The sequence below is a fragment of the Callorhinchus milii genome, unplaced genomic scaffold (genome assembly GCF_018977255.1).
Source record: "Callorhinchus milii isolate IMCB2004 unplaced genomic scaffold, IMCB_Cmil_1.0 Scaffold2, whole genome shotgun sequence".
Taxonomy (NCBI): domain Eukaryota; kingdom Metazoa; phylum Chordata; class Chondrichthyes; order Chimaeriformes; family Callorhinchidae; genus Callorhinchus; species Callorhinchus milii.
This window is the reverse complement of record NW_024704743.1, coordinates 62,303,704-62,325,843: the sequence shown is the minus strand read 5'-3', so window position 1 is coordinate 62,325,843 and position 22,140 is coordinate 62,303,704. Positions and strand designations below refer to the sequence as shown.

Below are 22,140 nucleotides of genomic sequence, written 5' to 3'. Positions count from 1 at the left end.
TGTGCAATGAGGATAAATGTATGTTTATTGTTTCAAAATGGGTTAATTAGTTTAATTGAATCAAATATTTCTCTCATTGAGTATGAATGAACTGGTGATGAACTGTAATAATAATAATAATAATCCTTGCATTTGATATAGCGCTTTTCACGTCTTCTAGATGTCTCAAAGCGCTTCACAGAATAGACTGGAAAGTGAATTGACTATATATTTGTGGGCGAAACGCGGCAGCCAATTGCGCACAGCAGTGTCCCACAAACAATTGTGGATTGAGTGAAAAATTTATTATTTTTTTTGAAGGATTATTACCAGGCTTGTGAAGTAAGGAAACTTGCCCAAGGTTTCACCCTGTAAGGAATTCATATCATGGGATTAAACATTAAAGCACTAAAACAAACTCGTTGGCTTATCATGACTGAACTAGTGTTGTTTTCCACTTTTTTCGGTCAACTAGGTGTCTTGACACATAGGAAAACCTATCATCACAATTTAAGAGTGTAGAAACCAGAGTGAAAGAATTTTACATGTGGAAATTTGCCTTTATCTGGAATGGAATGCGTGCTCTCCCTGGAGAGACGCGCCCATTTTACCTGATTCCAGAGACTACTCGGCGAAGGATTGATGAGAGCCAAAGCTTGGGGCCCCAGAATCTGTATTGTGGTACTGCTGGAATTTAACTAGCTACGATTGCATAGCTTACCATTAAGAACACTGCGTTTGTCCAGCTAGGACCCCCTACCCATTAGTGCTGTGGCTTGCAGAGTTAATAGGAGCCGAGTGGGAAAAATCTCTGCTCCCAGTTGTTTGCCCTCTTGAGTCATGCCAATGAACCAGGCTGGCTGGTGTGACATCAGCAGTGACCTGGAGAACTGTGCAGCCGTCTGGCTCAGGAACGGGAATACCGAGACCAGCTCAGAGGGTTGACTCAAATTATCACATTCCAAAAGCTATTTTCATTATAAAGTCTTGCCTTTCACACTTTCAGGAATTGAACGTGATTTTAATTTATTTTATTGGACCTAGGAGCCACGGCTAGGTCCTAGAGAAGTATTCTTTATGAAGCTCATTGCAGTGAGTCTGTTTTTTGGACTTTCGCAATACAGTACAGCTTGTAATAGCCTTGTGAAAGCTTCATTTAACAGGCCTGCTGGAGTGGTATGCCTTTAGTGGCAGCTGTAAGTGATGTAACTAGCCAGCTTGCCTCATTAATTGTCTTGTACTGCAGATCAATATTCAATGGTAATTGCTATAAAATTTTGAAACGTGCACAAAGAATGACTGAGCATCTAACTATCACAAGGTGGTAATTTTGTACGGGTTAATTTAAATTTGTGACCCAGAGGTGAAGTAAGGACTGACACAAATGTTATACAAAAATATAGATATTTATTAATTCAGATTAGTAATAGTTATAAGTAATTAAAAGAATACATTACAATAATGCTTATGTATTGACGCATAATTCACAACGATTTAAGTTGACCTAACCAAATGCTGTGGGAGAGATAGAGTAGTAATATCCAATTTAATGTCCATTTTAATGTGTCCTTTTTAATCAAAATATATATATCCATCCAAAGGTATCCAAGTATTGTTGTACGTTTCTCAGTTCGATCACCCAAAAGTATCCAGGTATTATTGTATGTTTAATTCGATCACTCGAATGCCAATTCTGTTCAAGGCACATCCAGTTCGATCCCTCTCCTTCAATTCTTTCTTCTGATTCTATTCCGAATCAATCTCCGTTTATACAGATCGTTAAGTGACCTTTCATCTACTGTCTTTTGCAAGATGGTTCCTTTGTAAAAAAAATACAACATAGCTCTCTCTCCAGCTGCAGATCATTTTTTCATGAGAAAATGACTGATAAGGACTGAAAACAGTTTGTTGTGTATAAACAGTCTTTTATTACTCCTTGAGAAAGGATCTTTTTCGAAGCTAATCACAACCAACTCCCCTCATATGAGATTGATCGTATGTTTCAAATATATATTAACATCGCAAATATAATTTGAGATATTATTTAACACATTAATTACAGAATCCTGCAATGTGAGGCAGAGGTTTTAAAGTGCAGAGAAACATCCTTGATAAAAAAATAAAACTTTATAAAAACTTAATAAAACTCTATTCTGAGTTTTATAAAGTTAACGCAGTAAACTGAGGGAAAATGTTCTGCAGTAAAATTTAGATGTTATATTTGTAGCCCAGCATTCCAGACTGGGAGGTAAGCAGCTAAATATTCCTGGTCAAAGGGCCACCCAAGCATTTATCCATTTACAGCTGGTGAGAATGAACACATCAGTAGCTCGCATTTCCTTCTAATAAAGGTGCCTGGACAGTAACCTAACTGGATTGAAATTTTCACCAAACACCACCTTTTCTGTCTCCAGATAGGTAGAAGGCATCCACTAGAGCTGAGAACAGTCTTGCTAGTCTTTGAGCATTTATGCTATATAATAATAATAATCCTTACTTTCAGGAGAGTTAGATCGGGTGTAAACAGGTCTTCTCACAGTAGCATAAAATATATCAACTAACAGATGCAATGAAAATTGATTCTGGAAGCATTGGATACAGCTTAGTAAGTAGCCAACAAAAATAGCGCTGTGGCAGAACTCCAGAGCAGGAGCACAAAACACACCCTCATATTTTGACGCTCAGCTGGCAGGCCTGATCTTCCAGAAAGAGTGTTAACTAGTCACAAACCTAAGACCTGACATTTCTCACAGTTATAGCCTTAAGGCCATTGTCTTAAAATTTGGTAGCTGGTTTGCTGCAGTTTTTTTTTAAAAAGTTAAGAACTGCGGAAAATCAGCTTCCAAATTAAGATCAAATTTAAGAAATCTTAAATTGTCTTAAAATGAAGACTTTTAAGATTTTTGGGGCAGTTGGTTCTGATAACCATCACCATCATGGGATTAATCTTATTTGAGCTAAGATGGTTAGAAATGCATTGCTCAGATGGCTACAGAGGCAAAATTAATTGGGATGGTTAAAAGGGAGATGGATAGATACTTGGCAAATAAGGATATTAATGGGTATAGCGAAAAGACAGGGAAGTGAAATTAAAAGGTTTAATTTAATTCACTTGGTAACCTGTGAGGCTGTACTCAAATGCCAGCTCTGAGGTGGGGAATAAGAAATGGGCAAAGGTACTGCTAAACAAGAATACAAGATAACGACAAAAAATGTTATAACAGATAGCTTTGGACACGACCCGTGTGCCGTCGTTTAAAGGAAGAATTCAAACCAGCGGAATGGGTGAAAAATGTGAGGTCTCATAGCAGATTCAATAACAGATTTGAAAATGATTGAATCTGTTAAGAAACATTGCATTTTTCAACCCAAGTTTTCTGTTATTTCAGGCTTGTTAGCTATCATAGCGGGTTTGGGTTCAGCTTTAGTGGTTAATAAAAGTTTATGCCTCGATCATTGATCACTCTACCCTTCTCTGACAGTGTCAAGCCAGAGCAATACTAAGGGGCACTCTTAAATTCTTACCCAACTCGTCTCCGAGTTTAATTTAGCTCAAGGGATTGTCATTCTATACTTCCAGCCTGTTTCACACAGGTCACAAATGTAACTTAGATGGATTCCACTGGCAAATGTTAAGTGGCCTCTGTACTGCTGAACTGAGAGATTTATGAAATAAGTCAACTGTCTGTGTCTTGTGGGAACGAACGACAGTCAAAAAAACTTAGTTACAAACTGACTAGTGAAAATATCCACTGTTGCTACCAGCTGGGCGGAAAGATACCTCATGCTGCTAAAATGAAAGGTTATTCATCAAGAGCTATAGCTATGTGGCCTATTATAAGTGTAGATACTATATAGGGAAGGGAAAAGGGGAGGGTAATACAATGTGCTTGTAAAGGATGAGAATCCTGAAAATGTCCCTATGGACTACAGTAGCTTTAGAGGACTCTTCGTGCCATGTTGAAAAGATTAAGGGCTTCCACACTTTGATCAGTTTTTCCTTGTACTGTATCTGACTTTTACACATCACCACGAGAATGGTCAAGAATTTATTTTTAAAACCTCGGAAGTTGAATTTCCTTGCAGATTTAGTTTTACTTAGAAACTGATTTGTATTTGTCTTAGAATTATCAGTGGTATCAGCGGGCTTTGGAGCTATTGGTGAAGGGGTACAGAATTGGATGTGATGGAATGCACCATAGTGTATCTCGATTAGGATGAGCTGTTTATTTCCAGCTTAGGACCCAAATTGATCCTGCACAGCTACAATAAAGCTGTCTCTTCTATTGTTCATCAACTGGCAGGGAAAGCCACACTAAAAGGTAGCAAATGGATTTGGCTTTAAAAGTAATTTTTTTAAGTTTGAATTTAGTCATTTCTGCAGAATTTATGTTTCCTTCTGTCTTTCTGAAATGCATTCATAGAATCAGCACAGAAGGAATCGATTCGGCCCATCGTGCCTGTGCCGTCTCTGAAAGAGCTATCAACTAGTCCCACTCGCTCATGTTACCCTGTAGCCCTACAAATATTTCCTTTTTAATTGCCTATCCAATTCCCACGGTGATGCATTCACGGTGATGTTTTTATATATTTTACTTAGTGTCACCAAATAGTTTCTTGTGTTACACAAATAATTTTTAACTGCTGTGATACAGGGTTGCTAGAATAACAAAGGAACGATCATACGAAAATAAAAATGTACAAATGTGTGAAATATTCGAGTCAGCTTCGATCAACTGATAGTCATCTCACATCTGGATTAAGCCCCTCTCGTGACTTGAAACGCAATACTGCGGATTGCTGTATTGTTGGAGGTGCCGTCTTTCAGATGAGACGTTCAAAACTAATGCTCCATTTGTCTTTTCAGGCGGACGTTAAAAAGCTTATGTTATGGCACTGTATCACTGTACAAAGCACTTGTTCAAACTGGTGTGTAATTAATCTATATTAAACAACATAGCCTGGAATGGTATGCACTATCAAAAATATTTTCAAATATAGCGTTCAGTGGTGTGCAGTATACACTATGTGCTTATATGTGCAAACATTTGTAAATGGCTACACCATGAGAAACTATGAATTTCTAATGATGTGGCCAACAGATTAAACTGACATTCACCTCATGACAGTTTGTGTTGCCTTGTTGACTCCAATGGCTCCTGCATTTACCTACTCATACAACCTCTATACATTGTTTCAGTGTCATAAGCTGTTATCAAAATGCAGGTTCTTTCTTTCTGGGGTGTATCGTATGGCAATTGCGAATTAGAAATGTTGTTCTGTGTTTATTATGTAATTTTTTATGTTACAAAATAATTACTATTGTCAGAGACAACAGCACATGGCACATGATCCACGGGGTTTTCAGGGTTTGGATGGAGAGAACACACATTTATTAAGACACTGAACACAAATGTACTGATCTTGGGTTGATATCTAACTCTGAAGTTGACATTGCAAACTGAGGTGCTGTAGTTTAACTTTGGTTGCGGTTTATAATATATAACAAATATTTACAACTATAGTATTCAGTGGTGTGTGGTATACACTCTGTGTTTATATGTGCATAGCATTTGTAAAATATGTTTTATTCCAGGCTGTGTTATTTAATATAGATTGATTACACACCAGTTTGAACAAATACTTTTTTAGTGTTTGTAACATTGGGTGCAGTGATTCTTACCATAATGCTCTTTAAATTATATACACTCGGAACTCCACCTGTGAAATATTAAATCTTCCATCTGCTTTGACTCTACTTTGAGGCAAGATATATGAAAGAGGGAACATTCTGCAGGACTGTAGTCATGCAGAATTTAAAATTACTTTTTGCACAGAGGTCAATGATTATCTTAATGGCCTTGCCTGCTTCACATAGTTTTGCTGCATTCAGCAAAGAATAGATTAAAACTATGGTTTTTCAGGTAAAGACAATAGAACCGATATAGAATTGTTGGTCAGCCTTGATATGTGGTTAACACTGGAATGCTAATTTGACTAATCTCTCTCTATATATAGGAATACCAGCTTTGTAACACAAACTCATGCCCTGAGCTGAAGAAGACCACTCCATGGACTCCATGGACACCTGTTAACATCTCAGATAATGGAGGTCATTATGAGCAAAGGTTCAGGTACACATGCAAAGCACGCTTGGAAGACCCAAACTTGCTGGATGTTGGTCGGCAAAGGATAGAGATGCGTTATTGCTCAAGCGATGGATCTACTGGCTGTTCTACAGGAGGTCAGTGGCAGACAAAATCCTGAGTCCAAGAATTATGTACAGTTTCCCCAAGAAATTAGATTATCTTTTGTTTATTTTTGTTTGGGTTCATTTCCTTAAGTCTTAACTAAATGTTAACAGTAGGATTCCAGAAATTATATTATGGAGCACCTCAGGTATCAATATAAAATTTGACACGTGGTATTATTACTAAAATTGATGTGGAAGGCTAGGCTTTACATCTTACTGTGATAATGTGTGTTTGAAAGATATTGGAGTCTAAAATAAACAATTTCACATGGAATTTCTCCAGTAATTAATAATCATCCTTGATGTAGAATCGTATCATGTTGTCAAAACATCTCAAAGTGCTTCACAGGATTTTTACTATGAAGTGCAGCAACTGTGTTCCTCTTCGACCGTGCTTTCGATCTCCCTGCTTAACCCCCTGCGCTCCATCCTCACCCACCCGACCCTCAGCTCGGGTCCGTAACTCTGTCCATCCAGCGCCTTGGGACGTCCTCCCGACGCGAAAGGCACTATACAGGTGTAATTTTGTTGTTTTTGTTGATGTTGTGTATTTGTAGGCAAATGAAGTAGCTATTTGCACCAGCAAGATCTCACAAACGGCCACGAGCCACATAAATTCAACGAGCCCATCACCCTTCTCCTTGCCTGGCTCCTGGCTCCCCAGCTCTCAACAGATTGGGTTCATGATCCTTGACCTCACTTTTAAAGCCTTCCAATGATTGGGTAAACCCTCTCTTGACATTGAGAAAATAGTTGGTGGCCATTGAGGCATATCAATCCCAGATTAAAGGCTTAAATCACTTTTAAAGTGTTATTTTTCAAATTGAGCCCTTTATCTTCTATTATGTAAAGAGGTAGTGATTTGTTTCTTTGGCATTTCTGCCATTGTCAATTCACTTTAGTTACAGAGCATTGAGGTTTACAAAAGACTTGAATAATTATTGAAACAGGGGACTATTGGGTTTATTTCTCTTTTTGATAACAAGCCTGTGCTACATTACAAGGCACAACTATGGAAGTCATTTATATCTTCAAAAGGAGAGTTAGAAGGCCTTTAAAATCAACAAAGTACAGAATAGTTTTCTTTAAATTATGAGCGCAATATTCCATTGCTATGCTGAGTGGTTGTGATAATATTAAATGAATAGTGCCAACAAGGCGTGCTTCAGTCTTAAAATTACATTTGATACTTATTTTGGCACAAGGAATGTGTCCAGAAGAATATGGGCTTCCTTAAACCCACTTTATTCACCAATCCATCGCAAATGGAGAAATTATTCTCCTGAAACAGTATCCAGTTGAGTTTGACCTGTGGCTAAAGTATTCCACATGTTGTGAGGTATAAACTGTTTTATAATTGGAACCTTATATTTGGGATGTTTTACTTTGACTCCCTGGTGAATGGAACAGAATTACCTTCCTCCTCTCTTTCTTCCTAGGTAAGCTGGTTTTCTTTTTTGATTGCTGTTTTTCATGCTTTCGTTCCTCTCTCATTTTCTTTCACTTTGTTTCCAACAGGGCTCTCTGGGAACATCTTACGATCTGGTAGGTTTAACTCTCGCACAGTGGATGGTGCCTGGTCGGCCTGGCTGCCGTGGACACAGTGCAGCAGAGACTGTAGCAAAGGGATTCGAAGTCGCAAACGCATGTGCAACAATCCTGAGCCAAAGAGCGGAGGATTTCCCTGCCTGGGACCATCATTGGAATATCAGGAGTGTAACACTTTGCCTTGCCCAGGTAAGGAAGTCAAAATGGATTTAAATTGTTGTTCTCTGTCTAAGGATACTGACCTAGCTAGCAAGTCTTAGCCTCAAAATGGCACACTTGTCCTTTGTCAAATCTACTAAATGGGGGTGTGGGGGGAGAGGGAGGGCGTTCACAGGATTAACATTAAAAAATCTGAGTTAAGACAGTATCCCATGTTACAGCTTTGGTACCTATACTATTGGCAGGCCCAATGGCTGCTGGGGCAGTTTTGGATCCAACCACTAAGATGAAGTCCTGGCCAGTTATCAACTGGTACAGTTGACTGCGTTCATCAATGATAGAATAATCAACAATTACAGAGTCCAATTTTCACCTCATCAACTTATTTTTTATACACACCCTCATCCAACAGAATTTCCCTTGCTCTATGTAAACAGGTAAGAGGTGAAGTGCACTCCTAATCGTTTGAGATGCTACTAAGCCACATGCTCAGAGGTGGCTATCATGCTATCCCTCCTTAGCCACTTATCCTAAAGTGGTCCACAGCTAGCCAGATGCTCTAAACGGCCTCATCTAATTTCCAGTGAAATGTCTCTCAACCAGCGAAGTCAGTTTGCAACAAATACTCAACATTACTCGATTTTCATTAGTGACAGATTTTGAAAGACTGGTTGAATTGGCAAGGAAACAAGGCACTGCGTGAGCTGTAATGTGGAGCACAGATGGTTGCCAGTTGCAACAAAGAAAGATGAAAGCAACCTCCAAGCTTTTGTATTTTTTTTGTAAGACAACATAGCCAATATGAGCCACATACGTACTTCATTTAAAATGAGAATTAGTAAAACTTTAGATGTTGAGAAGGTAAAACATGGCCCACCCTATATTGGTTCCGCCTAAACTTCCAAGTGTTTTGTAGGACTCTGACTGTGTTTGTTTTGTTGCTGATTTATATTTATTAATTTCCACTCTGCAGCTCTCCCCTGTATGAACGGGTGCTATATAACTGCAAGTTGTTCTGTAATTTCAATTTGTTATAGGCTGAGGTGGTCAAAACCTAGGAGCCGCAGAACAGGATATTCTATTGCAGAAAATTAATATTATGCTTTTCTTTTGCCAGTGTTTGGGGCTAACTCAGCACAGACTGGGATTCCAACCTGTGACTCCTGGTCTGTGTGGCTGAGTGCTGCAGTGGGCAGTGAACAGAGCCTATTTATCATATCATTGGGCTGAAATGTTCAGTTGATGAGTGACGACAGTCCTTAAAGAGAAAGTTTACCTATTGATTTACAGCAGCAGTACTCATTGGATGATAGCTGGCAGTGTAACAGTGCCGAAGTAATTTCTTTCCTATTGTCCGTTGGCTTCATCAGCACAGGCTGCAGCTGAAGCAGAATAACAAAAAACATTTTCTTTTCTTAAAACAACAAAAATCCATTTGAGAATAAAATACAAAAATATTGAGTACAGATGTTGTATTCGAAATTGAACTATTGTCCCTCACATTGCAGAAATGACCTTGAGTTTGAACTCCCTCCCTCTACCCCTCCACCTCACATTCCGACATGCCATCCACCAACGAGCAGCACTTTCCAGCTTTTGCTGAGATCAACACAAAGAAACTCCATCCAGGATTCCCAGAGACATCAGTGTCACCCTTCTTCCACCTCCATCCTCTCTTCTCTGTTTGCTTTTTTGCTGCATCTTTTATTGCAATGCTTCCCCAGCCCACCACTGTCTCCTCTATGTTATAAGAGTATTTGTAGTCCTTTTATGGCATTAAATTCCTCTGGTTTAAGATAATGGGGCTATTTTATGGTATTTCTTCATGTGATTCCTTGATCAAGAATCCTGCTAGAATTTGTAACTTCATTGTTGACTTGAGGGTATAAAAGCAGAGTGATATTGGAAGGAACCTCATTTGCATAACTTGGATTCCTTATTAAGGAGGAATCCCATTAAGAAATACTGCAAATTAGACTCCCAACACTATTTTCCTGTAAACAAAACGATGATTTGTGTATAGTGTGAAAGATGTGATTGTGAGAACTCTGGACTCTGAATCCTGCAATCTGAGTTCATATCTCGGTGAAATCTGGTGAACTTTTTAGGACCACCCAACTGGATTGCTACAACCTTTTCTGGGCTTGACTATTAGGTTCTTTTGATTTAAACAAGTGAGCTTTAACTTTTAATTTTTTTAATCAAGCATTGATGTTTATGTACAGGGATAGTGCACCCCAATTAGTAGCATAATTGTTGAAACTGAAGGCAAAAATAATTGCTGATTGTGACTAGTCAATATGTGTCATATTCAGTACTCAAAAACACACTTTCATAAACCTGTAATATTCCTTGTGTTTGGTATAACGCCTTATCACACTGTTGAGACTTTCCAAAGAGCTTCACAGAATATACTGTAAAGTGAATTAACAATGTATTTTGTGATCGAAACCTGTGTTCTGAAGCAAGGGGCTCATTTAAAGAATTAAACTTGCTCAGGTTTGTTGAGCAATCTTGTTGTGCTTTTGTGGTATTTTTCTATTTTTATTTCAAATATTTGATTTTGTTGCTGTTGTTTTCAGTGGATGGCATCTGGTCCTGTTGGTCTTCCTGGTCCAAGTGCTCTGTGACCTGTGGAGGTGGCCATTACATGCGCACACGTTCCTGCAGCAACCCTGCACCAGCCTACGGGGGGGATATCTGTTTGGGACTGCACACCGAGGAAGCACTCTGCAACACACAGGCCTGTCCAGGTATGGTTAAAAGAATAAACAAACCTTTAACTACCCATTTGGCCCTGAAATTGCTTTTGAATTTTCTACACTTTTCATTTGCCATAAATCATCTACAAAAAACGCTTTTCCTGCAAATTTGTGGTACAGCAATAGAATATGGTTTACATTTATATAGCGCCTTTCACATCAGGAGGACATCTCAAAACGCTTCTTTGAGTGATTTTTGACTGTCACCAAATAGACACAGAAAAACTCACACTGTGATCCATTCTCTACTTGTTATGAATAAATGGAAAAAATCCTTTTTTTGAGGGATGGGGTGATAACAGAAAGTCTGTTTCCCAGCTGCTTGCGGTTGAAACTTGCTTTGCATAATTTCACTTACTGATTGCAAGTTTGAACCACAGTCAAACCTTCAGTCTTAGCCTGTAAGACCATTTTGTTCCAAAATTCAAGATTGCACAGAATTGTGGAAAAATCTTGATTTGGAAGCCAGTTCTTATTCAGAACTGCGGAAAACTGTCTTCCAAATTAAGAATAAATTTTAAGACTTTTTCACAAATCTGTGTGATCTTAAATCTTAAGGCAAAATAATCTTACAGGCTAAGACTAAAAGGACTTTCAGCACTCTAGTGGTCCCAGAACTCTGCTGCTAGTCAGCTAGTCAACAGTGTTGAAAGTGCAGAAGATCAGAAAAACAATTTAGTGCTTTGAATGATGGCAGAATCTGTGAATGAATAATAACATAATGTAATCTGGGAAATTTAAGACAACAGCCTAACTAGAAGGATTTTGTCTGTAGTTTCAATTCTCACATGGTCCATGCAATTCTTTGCTTTCCGAGATAGACATTGAATGAGCTTGCTTTATGTCACGCCCTATCATGGTGAGACATCTTAAAGAGCTTCTCAAATAAATACTGTCAAGCCTAGGGACTACATTGTAGGTAAATTGGTAGGGATCCATTATTACTTAATTACTAATAGTATGCATAGTTCCTGGATTCAATTTAAAATTTGTACCTGAAAGTAAGCTAGATTCACTTTTAAGACTTGACGATTTTACACTACTGATGTTTTTCAGCATAGCGCTGGCCTGTTTATAGTGCGGGTCTCGTTTGGGCTGTATGGCCAGGTCTAATTCTCTACATCTCCTCTGGGCCCATGTTAACTCTAAATGCAGTACAGCCGGGTTTTGGTGCTGACTAGCTGCCTTCCTGCAATTATAAATAGCTGACCTCTGGGTCATCAGGTTACTGCTGACATTGCTATGCATTGGAAGTCTGATGTCACTTCAAGAAAGCTGTGCAAGTGCTCTATGTAAAGGAAGGGCTGCTACCAAACCTTGCTGCATGCTGCCCAGGGGCAGGAAGCACCAGTAATGTCACTTTGTAAAGACAGTGGCACTTTATGTGCATCGCACACATCTGTACAACAACAACATTTATATAGTGACCCTTCACGTGCAGTAGAGTCTCAGAACACTTAAATAAATGACATCAGTGCAAAATGATGGTCCAGAAGTTGTTTATTTTTATGTGCCTTGCTCATAACACGACCACTGAGAGATTGAAGCCAGGGACAGAATTATAACAGGATTTTCCAAAATGCTTTCTCCCAGAAAACAGGGACCCATTTTGAATGGCCAGGCCATAGACAAGTTAAAGAAAACTGGGGTGAAATTTGTAAGGTTTTACAATACATTCCTTGTGATAATTAACACAAGGAACGCATCTGCCAACCTGGAGGCAGATTTGAATCAAGGAACAAAAGAAAAGACACTTAATTCAGTCGATTTCCTGATCTGCTGCCCCTGAAATGCTGATAATTGTCACAAGGAATGCATTATAAATCACCACAAATTTCATGCAGGTTGGTAATTAATGCCACTCTCGCTCACACACTCACCTCTTGGGTCAGAGTCCTGTCTGAGCACGGATTCCTATCAGCACAGGCATCATCTGCTGGGAGCAAGTCCATCTGCCATCGCAGAGGCAGATTGTGAGTCAAGCAGAAGAAAGTTAGCTTAATTCAGTCGATTTCCTGTTCTGCTGCACTGAAATGCCAATGTTCCGCACTAAAATAGTGTTTCAGAGTGAGCAGCGAATTCCTCAGACTACACCAGTAAACTATGTAAACGCAGAGGAGGATGGGGTGGGAGTTTTACCCTCTGGCCCCTGTGAGGGAGTGGTAATTTAGAGCTATGTTCTGCAAAATTATATCCAGGTTGAACTGGGTTGATATTGCCCCAAACCATTTCACTTAGCACCCATTACAGTGAAAGGAAAAGTGTGCCATCCAGTACCCCTGTTCAATGTAATAATCTGGTTATATTGTGAATGTTTGCGGTCAAGTATCACTTTACTTATTCACCAATTGAATTTTGGTTAACAATTTGAAGTTGTTGCTTTTCCAGGGATTAAGCAGTTATTCCTTTCTTTCTTCCCATGCAGATAGCTGGTCGGAGTGGTCAGAGTGGTCAGCCTGTGAGGATTCAGGCTCACAGCACCGCACACGTCACTGTAACATTTTATTTCCTGTGGGAAACCAGTGCTCTGAAAATAGTAGCGAGAGTCAACCCTGTGACTATGACTCCAATTTAATTCCTGGTGAGCACGGGTATTGCTTGTGCCTTTGCTTTGTGTTTTTGTGCCGTTCACTACTATTTAGGGATGTTCTTGAGACAGCTCATAATTACTGCTCATTATGCTTCATTAAGGAGTTGCCTTTTCCACCACCATTACATCATCATATTATTATCTCAAATTATGGGTAGAACTGTGAGCAAGGTTGGGTGACTTGACTTTTACCATTACTTCTAACGGCACAGAATTCACGTAAAATCCATATACTTGCCACGTACTTTAAGCTCTACATGACCAGGAATAAAGGTCATCGTCAGAGATGGGTTTGTTTGGTTGATTGAGTGTTCCAGATACTTATGGAAATGTTGTGGTTATTTAGAATGGAGTGCGCACTCTGTCCCTTCAGGGATGTACAGTGTTCAGCAAATTCGGAAAAGGGTTAGGAACAGGGTGAAGTGTTTGGGGTATCTGGGCAGGTACTTCTGGAGTTTAACGAACCAAAAGCGTGCGATTTGCCATTGAAAATACTGTCTTCCCGCTTCATGTCCAGCTAGACCCACCGTATCGCTAAGGGCTTTAGCTTGCAGGATTAACAGGAGCCAAGTGGGAAGAATCCTTGCCATCTCATAATGGTACAAAATGTTCCTTAGTGCAGCTTTTTTTTTAACAAAACAGGCCTTATGCATAAATCAGCACATAGCAGGCTCAAAAATATTGCTTAAATTTCAAAGATAATAAGATAATAATAATTCTTGCATATATATAGCACTTTTCACGCTTCCAGACTTCTCAAAGAGCTTCACCGAATATGCTGTAAAGTGAATTGACTGTATATTTATGGACGAAACACGGCAGTCAATTGTGCACAGCAGTGTCCCATAAACAGTCGTGGATTGAAAATGACCAATTTATTATTGTTTTGTTTTGGAGGGATTATTATTAGGCGTGTGGAGTAAGGAAACTTGCCCAAGGTTTCACCCTGCCTGGAATTGAGCCCAGGTGTCTCGCTTGCAAGGCGAGTGCTCTAACCACTGAGCTACAGGACTCCACAAAGATGTGGCTTGTGTGAGGGTAAAACAAGATTGCTGCATTGGAGTGCAACTAAAATCAAAGCAAACCTACATAATTACTGATCCAGTCACACGACTATAATCTACTATTCCTATTCACTCTCATTATATAGAAGCTATGATCCACACGTAATGCAGTTAGAATGATATTTCAGTGTTTTTCAGGATCTAAGCATATTAATGTGATATTGCTCTGATCCAGGCAGATTCTCTTTGTATCAAATGTGGGTAAGTGTATGGATGCACTTAACTCTTAAGTCATATTGAGGGATCAAGTTAAAAGAAAATAATCGAGAGGTTTCATTTTTATCAGACCTGATTTCTGTTTTTAAGTGAACATTAATGTTCAACAACTTTAGGAGAGTCAGTGCTAAGAGTGGAACTTTTTTTTGACACCCAGTGAAGGTCCATCATTCGCTGACTTCAACTGGAGCAGAAACAGATGATAGACTTGTCCCTAACACCCCAGGTTAGGTGGGAGATGGGATGGGGTGAATCACAGGAGGGAATTCCAACCCCTGATCACTATCTGGTTACGTGAAAAATATGTGGATATTTGGTGAAGGCAGGTTGGATGTAGCTGTGATAACCCAGGGTCTAATAGATTGCCAACACTCACTGACATGGCCACATAGAAAGGGGGTGGAAAGGAAAGTAAATTGGGACATAATCCCCTACACCCTCCTGCCCCCTATTACCAAACATGCAGTGGTTTTAGAAGAAAACATTATTGAGATCCAAAATGTGACAGTTACAAAAGGATTTGAAAAGGTTACCAAATATGTGCGTCACTCTGAACTGCAGGAACTCTGTTCTGATGTGTCTGTAGGGAGATTGCATTGGCGTAGAGTTCCCAAGTGCAGCTCAGTATGAGAGACATCTGCAGTATTTGTTATTTACAAATGCGTTTCACATTCTGTCATGGCTCCCACATTGGAGACGGTATTTATTGTCTAAAGAACAATATAATCTGCAAATTATATGGAAAGCAATAAACAAAATGTACTTCTTTCAATTCTGATCTCATGCCCATAGCTTTACATTTTCAAATTATGAAATGATACATTTTTAACATGAACATAATTTCAAAAATTAATAGTTTTTTTTGCTCCTTTTAGAAATCTCCGTAGCCCAGTCGAGCTCAGGAGAGAGAAGATGTGGTGGTAAGTATTGATTTCCTAAACTTACAATTAAAGACGCCTCTCAGCCGGGAATTGTTCTGTTTCGATAATGAATGCTCATTTCACATACATTTCTGAAATTCTTTCCAGAGTTCAACATGTTCCATATGATTGCTGTAGGATTGAGTTGCTCAATCCTGGGCTGTCTCCTGACACTGCTTGTGTATACTTACTGCCAACGATATCAACGTCAGTCCCATGAAGCCACTGTAATCCACCCAATTTCAGCAGTTCCTCTCAATACCAGCATCACAAACCACGTCAACAAGCTGGATAAATTTGATTCTGTGGAAGCCATTAAGGTGAGACCATTCAACATGGATATGGACATCCTTTATTTCTTGCCATCTTCCAATGAAGGATCATGCCTGAAATATTGACTGTACTTCTCTTTCATATGCTGAATGACCGGCTGTGGATTTTCAGCATTTCTTTGTTTGTTTCACATTTCCAGCATCTGCCGTTTTCTTTTTATAACTTCTGCCGTCTATTGCGCTGCCATCTGGCACATGACCAAGCAAAGGGAATTAAAGTTTAAAGGAATGGGGAAGTCAAGAGTTCATGACGATGCTTTAGTATTAAAGTATGCTACTATTCGCACAACAAAAAGAAGAATGTTTAGTAGTGTGGGTGGATGAATACATCAAAAATCGTCATTGGCTCTTTTGGAGTCCCTGGTGGGATTGGGTTAGACTGTTCCCAATCATTTTTGCAGGCGTGAAATCAGCACCAAGAGTTGTCAAATTTAATGAGACTTAATGTAGCTCTGCTCAAATTGGTTCTTTAAAACCGTGGAATGAAAAGCTCTGATTGAGTTATCCCTGTATTCCACGCAGGGACTGAAAAGCAACGATTACGGGCGACTACAATAAGGCTAAGGCTGACTTTGGCCAAACCATTGTGTGGAGGTCAGGCGGATGTTCATTCCCAAACCTGTCAATAACGGTTTGGATCCCACGTTTCGGTGATATGCTGATCACGTAACATTCTGCATTTTTTCACCCTTTTGTGTTCTTTTGAAAAGCAAACAACAACAACAAGAACTTGCATTTATATAGCGCCTGCCCACCATGCGGGGTAGCGTACCAGAGCGCAAAGCAATCAGTTGAGGCCTCATTCATTTGGAAGTACGACAGTCAGTCTTGTTCTTTACTACAAGTTCCTCCTCAAGAATGTGACTGGATCACAATTAGTGGGGAGAGGGTACTGTGTGGGTCTGAGGGAGGACTGATCACAAAATCTCAAACATTGGAGAATACTACAGACTTACCTTTGTACGACCACCTTGACTTCTAGTTATAATACTGCAATTGTTTCAGAAGGATTTAAAACTACCACAGACTACAAGAATAAGGTAGTAATAATGAACAATCTCTCTCTTTTTTAGGCTTTCAACAAAAACAACTTGATCCTTGAAGAACGAAATAAATACTTTAACCCACATCTTCATGCAAAGTCTTTTTCCAACACCTACTTCACAGACCTAAATACATATGATGACTATTAGTGTGGTTGGTCCCTGAAGACTGGTTAGTTTACTCGCTAAAGGTTCTCCATAAACATTTAGACCTCTTTCAAGTCTGGAATGGAGGTGAACACTGCACTGATTTGAACAGACTTCCATTACTGCCTTTCTCCCATCTACAGTATAACCTCTATGACAAAACTAAAGGCCTGAAGCTGAATTCCAGTCGTTGTGACCTGCTGTGACAGAGTTGAGGGTCGTTTTCCTTCTATTAAAGTGAACAAACTCATACAACGCCTAAAGGAAGAACAGTGCCTGTGGACATAAGATGAACATTATTGAATTCCATGTGCTTGTACTTTTGCAATTTATCTGAAACAAAGCTTTTACTGTATAATACTCTATGATTATGATTCTAGAGATGCAAGCATCTACAAAGTGGAACACAAAAATAATTGGGACAGTATTGAGAAGCAAATTGTTATTAGCAAAAAGCAGCAAGCCGAGTTTCTATGATGTTCCCAAGAGGCTGCTGCACCTTCGACTGCATGAAGTTAGGAATGTCCAGTTGCATTGACTGTTGCCCAAATCATGCCATTCCAAAGAGTCTGCCAGATGCAGCTTATGGATCAAAGTGTCTATTCAGTTGCACTGTTTCCACGTTAGTCAGAAAGTGGACCTTTAAACACCTGTGCTGCTGCTTTGTTAAAGTGTTCCCTGATGTCTGTTTGCATAGTTATTGATCAGTTCCAATTTAGTGCTTTGAATCAGACAATCATGAAAATGTTTTCAGTGAGAAAACATACAAACTTCTGTAAATAACCGACTGAATATATGAGTAGCAGATGGCTAACTGAGTACATATAGTTTAATAAGAAATTTAATTGATCTCCTGTTGACAGCATTAATAATTGTGTTAGGAAACAAATACGGCTTTTATGCAGAGCCCATCTGTTGTAAATACCTGCAGCTTCTGCTGGACATAGACTAATCACTTATCCTATTCCTGCCTTGTGTGTGCATCTGCCTTGCACTTCTGTTGTTAGTTACAGATTCAGATGGATTCTCATGACCAATCTTCTAGATGTGATATAATGCGGTAGATACAGTCATTTTCTGTGTGATTGTTGAGTTTTATAGGGCTACCAACACATCTATGTCAGACTGAGAGTGTTGTACTGTTACATTATACAAGTATTCAGTATTATGCCAAATGTCTAACAGTACAGCTAACAATGAATTCAATTAACCTAAAGGGATTTTTGTCTTTAACAATTTCATAGTATTGTATCAAACATAAAAGCATACATGGTGCATTTGTTTATTTATGAGTGCAATAATAGATGACTTTGCTATAGTTTGAATGGGTGAAAGTCAGCTTGTTGATTTGATGCAAAGGGGGTTATATAGATCAGCTGAGGAGTGGAAAGAGTGATTAGTTACTGGAGAATTTTTCTAGTGTTAGAGAAAACGGTACTTTTTTAAAAAAAAACAGAATGTCACACAACTGAGCAAAAATGAAATGTAAGTCAATGGGAGTCATTTCCAGGGTACATTTTCAAGCAAACAGAAATTTGTTATCTTCAGTTGTTTGGGGGAAACAGTTCCCATGTATCACTGGACTTTCCAACAGCGAATAGTATATTCCTTAACAAGAAACTTCAGGCTGTAATTTCTTCAGTGTAATGCTTTCTTACATCAATTGATTGTTTCAGAATGACTCTGGTTATACACTTTAGGAGCAAGCTGAGTTTTACCTATGAAGACTAATGTTGGAGAGAGAGTTGTAATTTGTTTGGGACGTCAATGAACATACAAACAGATAAATTGATGAGGAAGTATCATTTTTAAATTCATTGTAATTGTCATTTTAAAATGTCGATATCGTGCTGTTTGAATTAAAATGGCTTCCTCTTTGCCATTTGCTCTAGACATCTTTTCTTAATCTTCAAAGAAGTGGTAGGAGCCCTTAGCAAGTCAACCAGTACAAATGTGAGGCTCCAGGAGGTCTTAGATTCTATATATGTGTTGAGTCAGCCCCAATAGATAATCTCTGATGAATTCAAATCACTGTCATTGTTCTTTGCTGACATTTTTTGAGAGGCCTTGCTAGATGCAAAATAGCTGCCTGATGCAGCTGTAGCTCAAGAAAGCTTTGTAGAATGACAAGATGCTAAATTAAGTTAGCCCTACACATGCGCAATTGTGTGTGTCACATGGAAAATTCTGAAGGCATTTCTTTGGTGCTCATTCTGACACAATGCTGCATCAGTAATCTGGATATTATTATATATTTGATGTTTTTAATGCTATAACATTTTAGACTTTAGATGATGTGTTGGTTAATCACATAAGAGGACAGCTGCTTTTGCAAATGGCTGTGTACTGACCAGTTTCCAAGTAGCTCTTTAATCTATTTGGCTCTAGAATAAGTAAAACTGCAACTTGGATTAAGTAACTAATGCAGTCTTTATTCTATTCAACCTTCTTGCTCTGATTGTTTGTATATGTGGGCAGTGACAACCAATATTCAGATCATTTCATGCTCCCACTAATCGCTAAATTTACACATTGCTTGTTTGCTGCTTTTGTTTTTTCTCAGACATTTTTCCTACGAGCAATTATCCACTAACACACTGCCATTGTCTGCCCAAGTTTACATCCACAGGAGATTCCAACTGTCCATGTGGGGAAAGGTTTACAACACAACTGCTTCTGTTTTTTATAGTTTGTTTTTTGAAACTGGTGGACCGAAGTTAACGTTTTTTGAGTAAAGATCAATAGATTTTAGTTTGCATGGGTAAGGCAAGCACAGCAGAATACTACACTCTGGTGATTCCTTCATTGAGAATGGTTTCTAACAGGGAGTGCAACCACTCACATTTCCAGCACACAATTCTAAATCGCTTTCCTGGCCATCATAGAAAAAGTTAATGTGTCGTTGCAAATTGCGTATTTTTAAAAATAATTACCATCACCCATCTTCGTGATATCCACCTCTCCGATTTTGTATTCTTCATTTGGAGAACTGCTTGTCAAATGCAGAAGTGATCGCCGTTTATTCAGACTGATATAGAGGCTCTAGATAGAGTTGAAGGGAAATTATTTGAGCAGAAACAATAAAAGGAATTTTATGAGCTGGTGTGGTATGTTTTGTTTAGATGTAGTGTGTCAATATAAAAACTCCATTGAAAAGATTAGATTTCAAAAGTGTTGATAGGTTTCTGTGGGCAGCTCCAGAAGTGAGCACTTCATTAAGGGGATCCATGTGGAAAGCAGAGTTTGAATTAAATTCCTCCTGAGTGGAGCTGTTATTTTGCTATCTTGGCTATGGATGATGGATAAGAACTATAATAATCCTTGCATTTGATATTGCGCCCTATCACGTCCTCGAGATGTCTCAAAACGCTTCACAGAATGCACTGTGAAGTGAATTGACTGTGTATTTTGTGGGCGAATTCTTTGGATGTGGCATCATCTGGGTGAAGAGAATAAACTCTGGTGTGACCTTGCTTTGCCGATATTCAGCCCCTACTGTTGATCACAGGGCGGCCAGACTTTCTCACTCCCCCTGAAGGAGGAAAGGACAATGGGTGGTGGCAGCAGTGAGGATACAAGAAACAGTGTGGGAAAGGAATTGGATAAACTCATGAGTACGTTTGTATTCTAGTAAAAGGTGACTTTGAGATGACTCTCGGCCTTTCCTTCTCCTCAAGCAAATACCACTAGAGCTAACTAAAGATTTATGCTTCTGGGGCCATCTGAAATCTTTTGCTGGAAAATGGCAAATGTTCTGCCCGTTAAGTGTGATGCTTACCTGTGTGTGATGTAATGTATCTGCAGTATATTTCAGCGCAGCCTGATATTGTAAAATATTGTGTTATATTTTTGTACTTTAGCTCCATGTAAATAATTTGTTTCTTCAACAAAAAAAAGAGTATGTGATCATCAGAAATAATAAAAAAAACTTTGTAAATAAATGCCTTTGTCTCATGAATAATAATAATAATAATCCTTGCATTTGATATAGCGCTTTTCACGTCGGGAGGACGTCCCAAAGCGCTTCACAGAACACACTGTAAAGTGAATTGACTGTATATTTGTGGGCGAACGCGGCAGCCAATTTCGCACAGCAATGTCCCACAAACAGCCGTAGATTGAAAATGACCAATTTATTATTGTTTTTGGTTTTGGAGGGATTATTATTAGGCGTAATAATAATTACGCTTAATAATAATAATAAGAAGAAGAAGAAATGCTGGTGGGATTTATATGCAAGAGACTGGCACGAACAAGGGGAAAATTGTCTGAAATTGGTGTTTGCCTTGTTTTCACTTCAAAGAATATATCTGTGTCCTCCATATGTAGAGGAGAATGGGATTGATGATTGGTGAGAGCACGGTGACAGCTTACCGCATGTACTAGATGCCTCGCTGGCCAACAAAAAAGGTTTGACTTGCATTCCTCCTGATATCTCAAACAGGTTTTTGTGAGAGAAATCTTCCAATTACATACAGCATTCTAAAGTAACTTGGCCAGTTTCTTTTTATACGTTACTGAATGTTTGTGGCAGCTTTGATATCACTGACTGTTTTGGGTGGCTCAAAACGAACGAGCACTTGAAGCCTTAACACAGTGAAATGTCTCAAAATGCTCACACATTATGTTCAACTGAAGAACAAGGATTGTTCTGTACAGGTTCTGAATGTACAGGTAATTTTTGACACACAAATTCCACTTAAGCAGCAATAAGATAAATAGCCAAACTAATTGTTTTGGTGATTTTGGCTGATAAAGCAGACAATGGAATATCACAATCGATTCAACCCTCTGTGGTAGTCTCGATTATTTGGTTCTTGAGCCAGACGGCTCCACAGTATTCCAGGGCACCGCTGATGGCAGCACTTCCAGACTGCCTCATTGGCAGATCCTGGAAGGGCCGACCAGTCACTGGGGGCAGGGAGTAATCCCCCTCAGCTCCCATTAACCCTGCAAGTCAAAGCCCTAAAGGGTAGGGTGGTCCTAGCTGGACAAGCAGTAGGGAAGCTTGCCAGACATTGCTACCAATAGCAAGCTATGCGTTTATAGCTGGTTAGACTCCAGTCGTTCTCTGGGATCCCCAAGTCTGGGCTCTTGCCAACCCACACCTAATACTTTTTGGAATTA

General features: G+C 39.1%; 1 protein-coding gene across 2 annotated transcripts in view; it reads left to right on the top strand.

Annotated features, from left to right (window-relative positions):
* The window catches only part of sema5a (sema domain, seven thrombospondin repeats (type 1 and type 1-like), transmembrane domain (TM) and short cytoplasmic domain, (semaphorin) 5A), a 102,587-nt gene extending 81,646 nt beyond the window's left edge, over nt 1–20,941 (top strand). For both annotated transcript variants that reach the window (XM_007905297.2, XM_007905296.2), the window contains 7 exons: nt 5,998–6,223; nt 7,751–7,969; nt 10,522–10,692; nt 13,127–13,282; nt 15,447–15,491; nt 15,600–15,811; nt 16,897–20,941. In XM_007905297.2, coding sequence (XP_007903488.2) covers nt 5,998–6,223; nt 7,751–7,969; nt 10,522–10,692; nt 13,127–13,282; nt 15,447–15,491; nt 15,600–15,811; nt 16,897–17,016 — 1,149 coding nt within the window. In that variant the 3' untranslated portion in view covers nt 17,017–20,941. The remainder of the gene's footprint in view (nt 1–5,997; nt 6,224–7,750; nt 7,970–10,521; nt 10,693–13,126; nt 13,283–15,446; nt 15,492–15,599; nt 15,812–16,896) is intronic.
* The last annotated feature ends 1,199 nt before the right edge of the window (nt 20,942–22,140 follow it).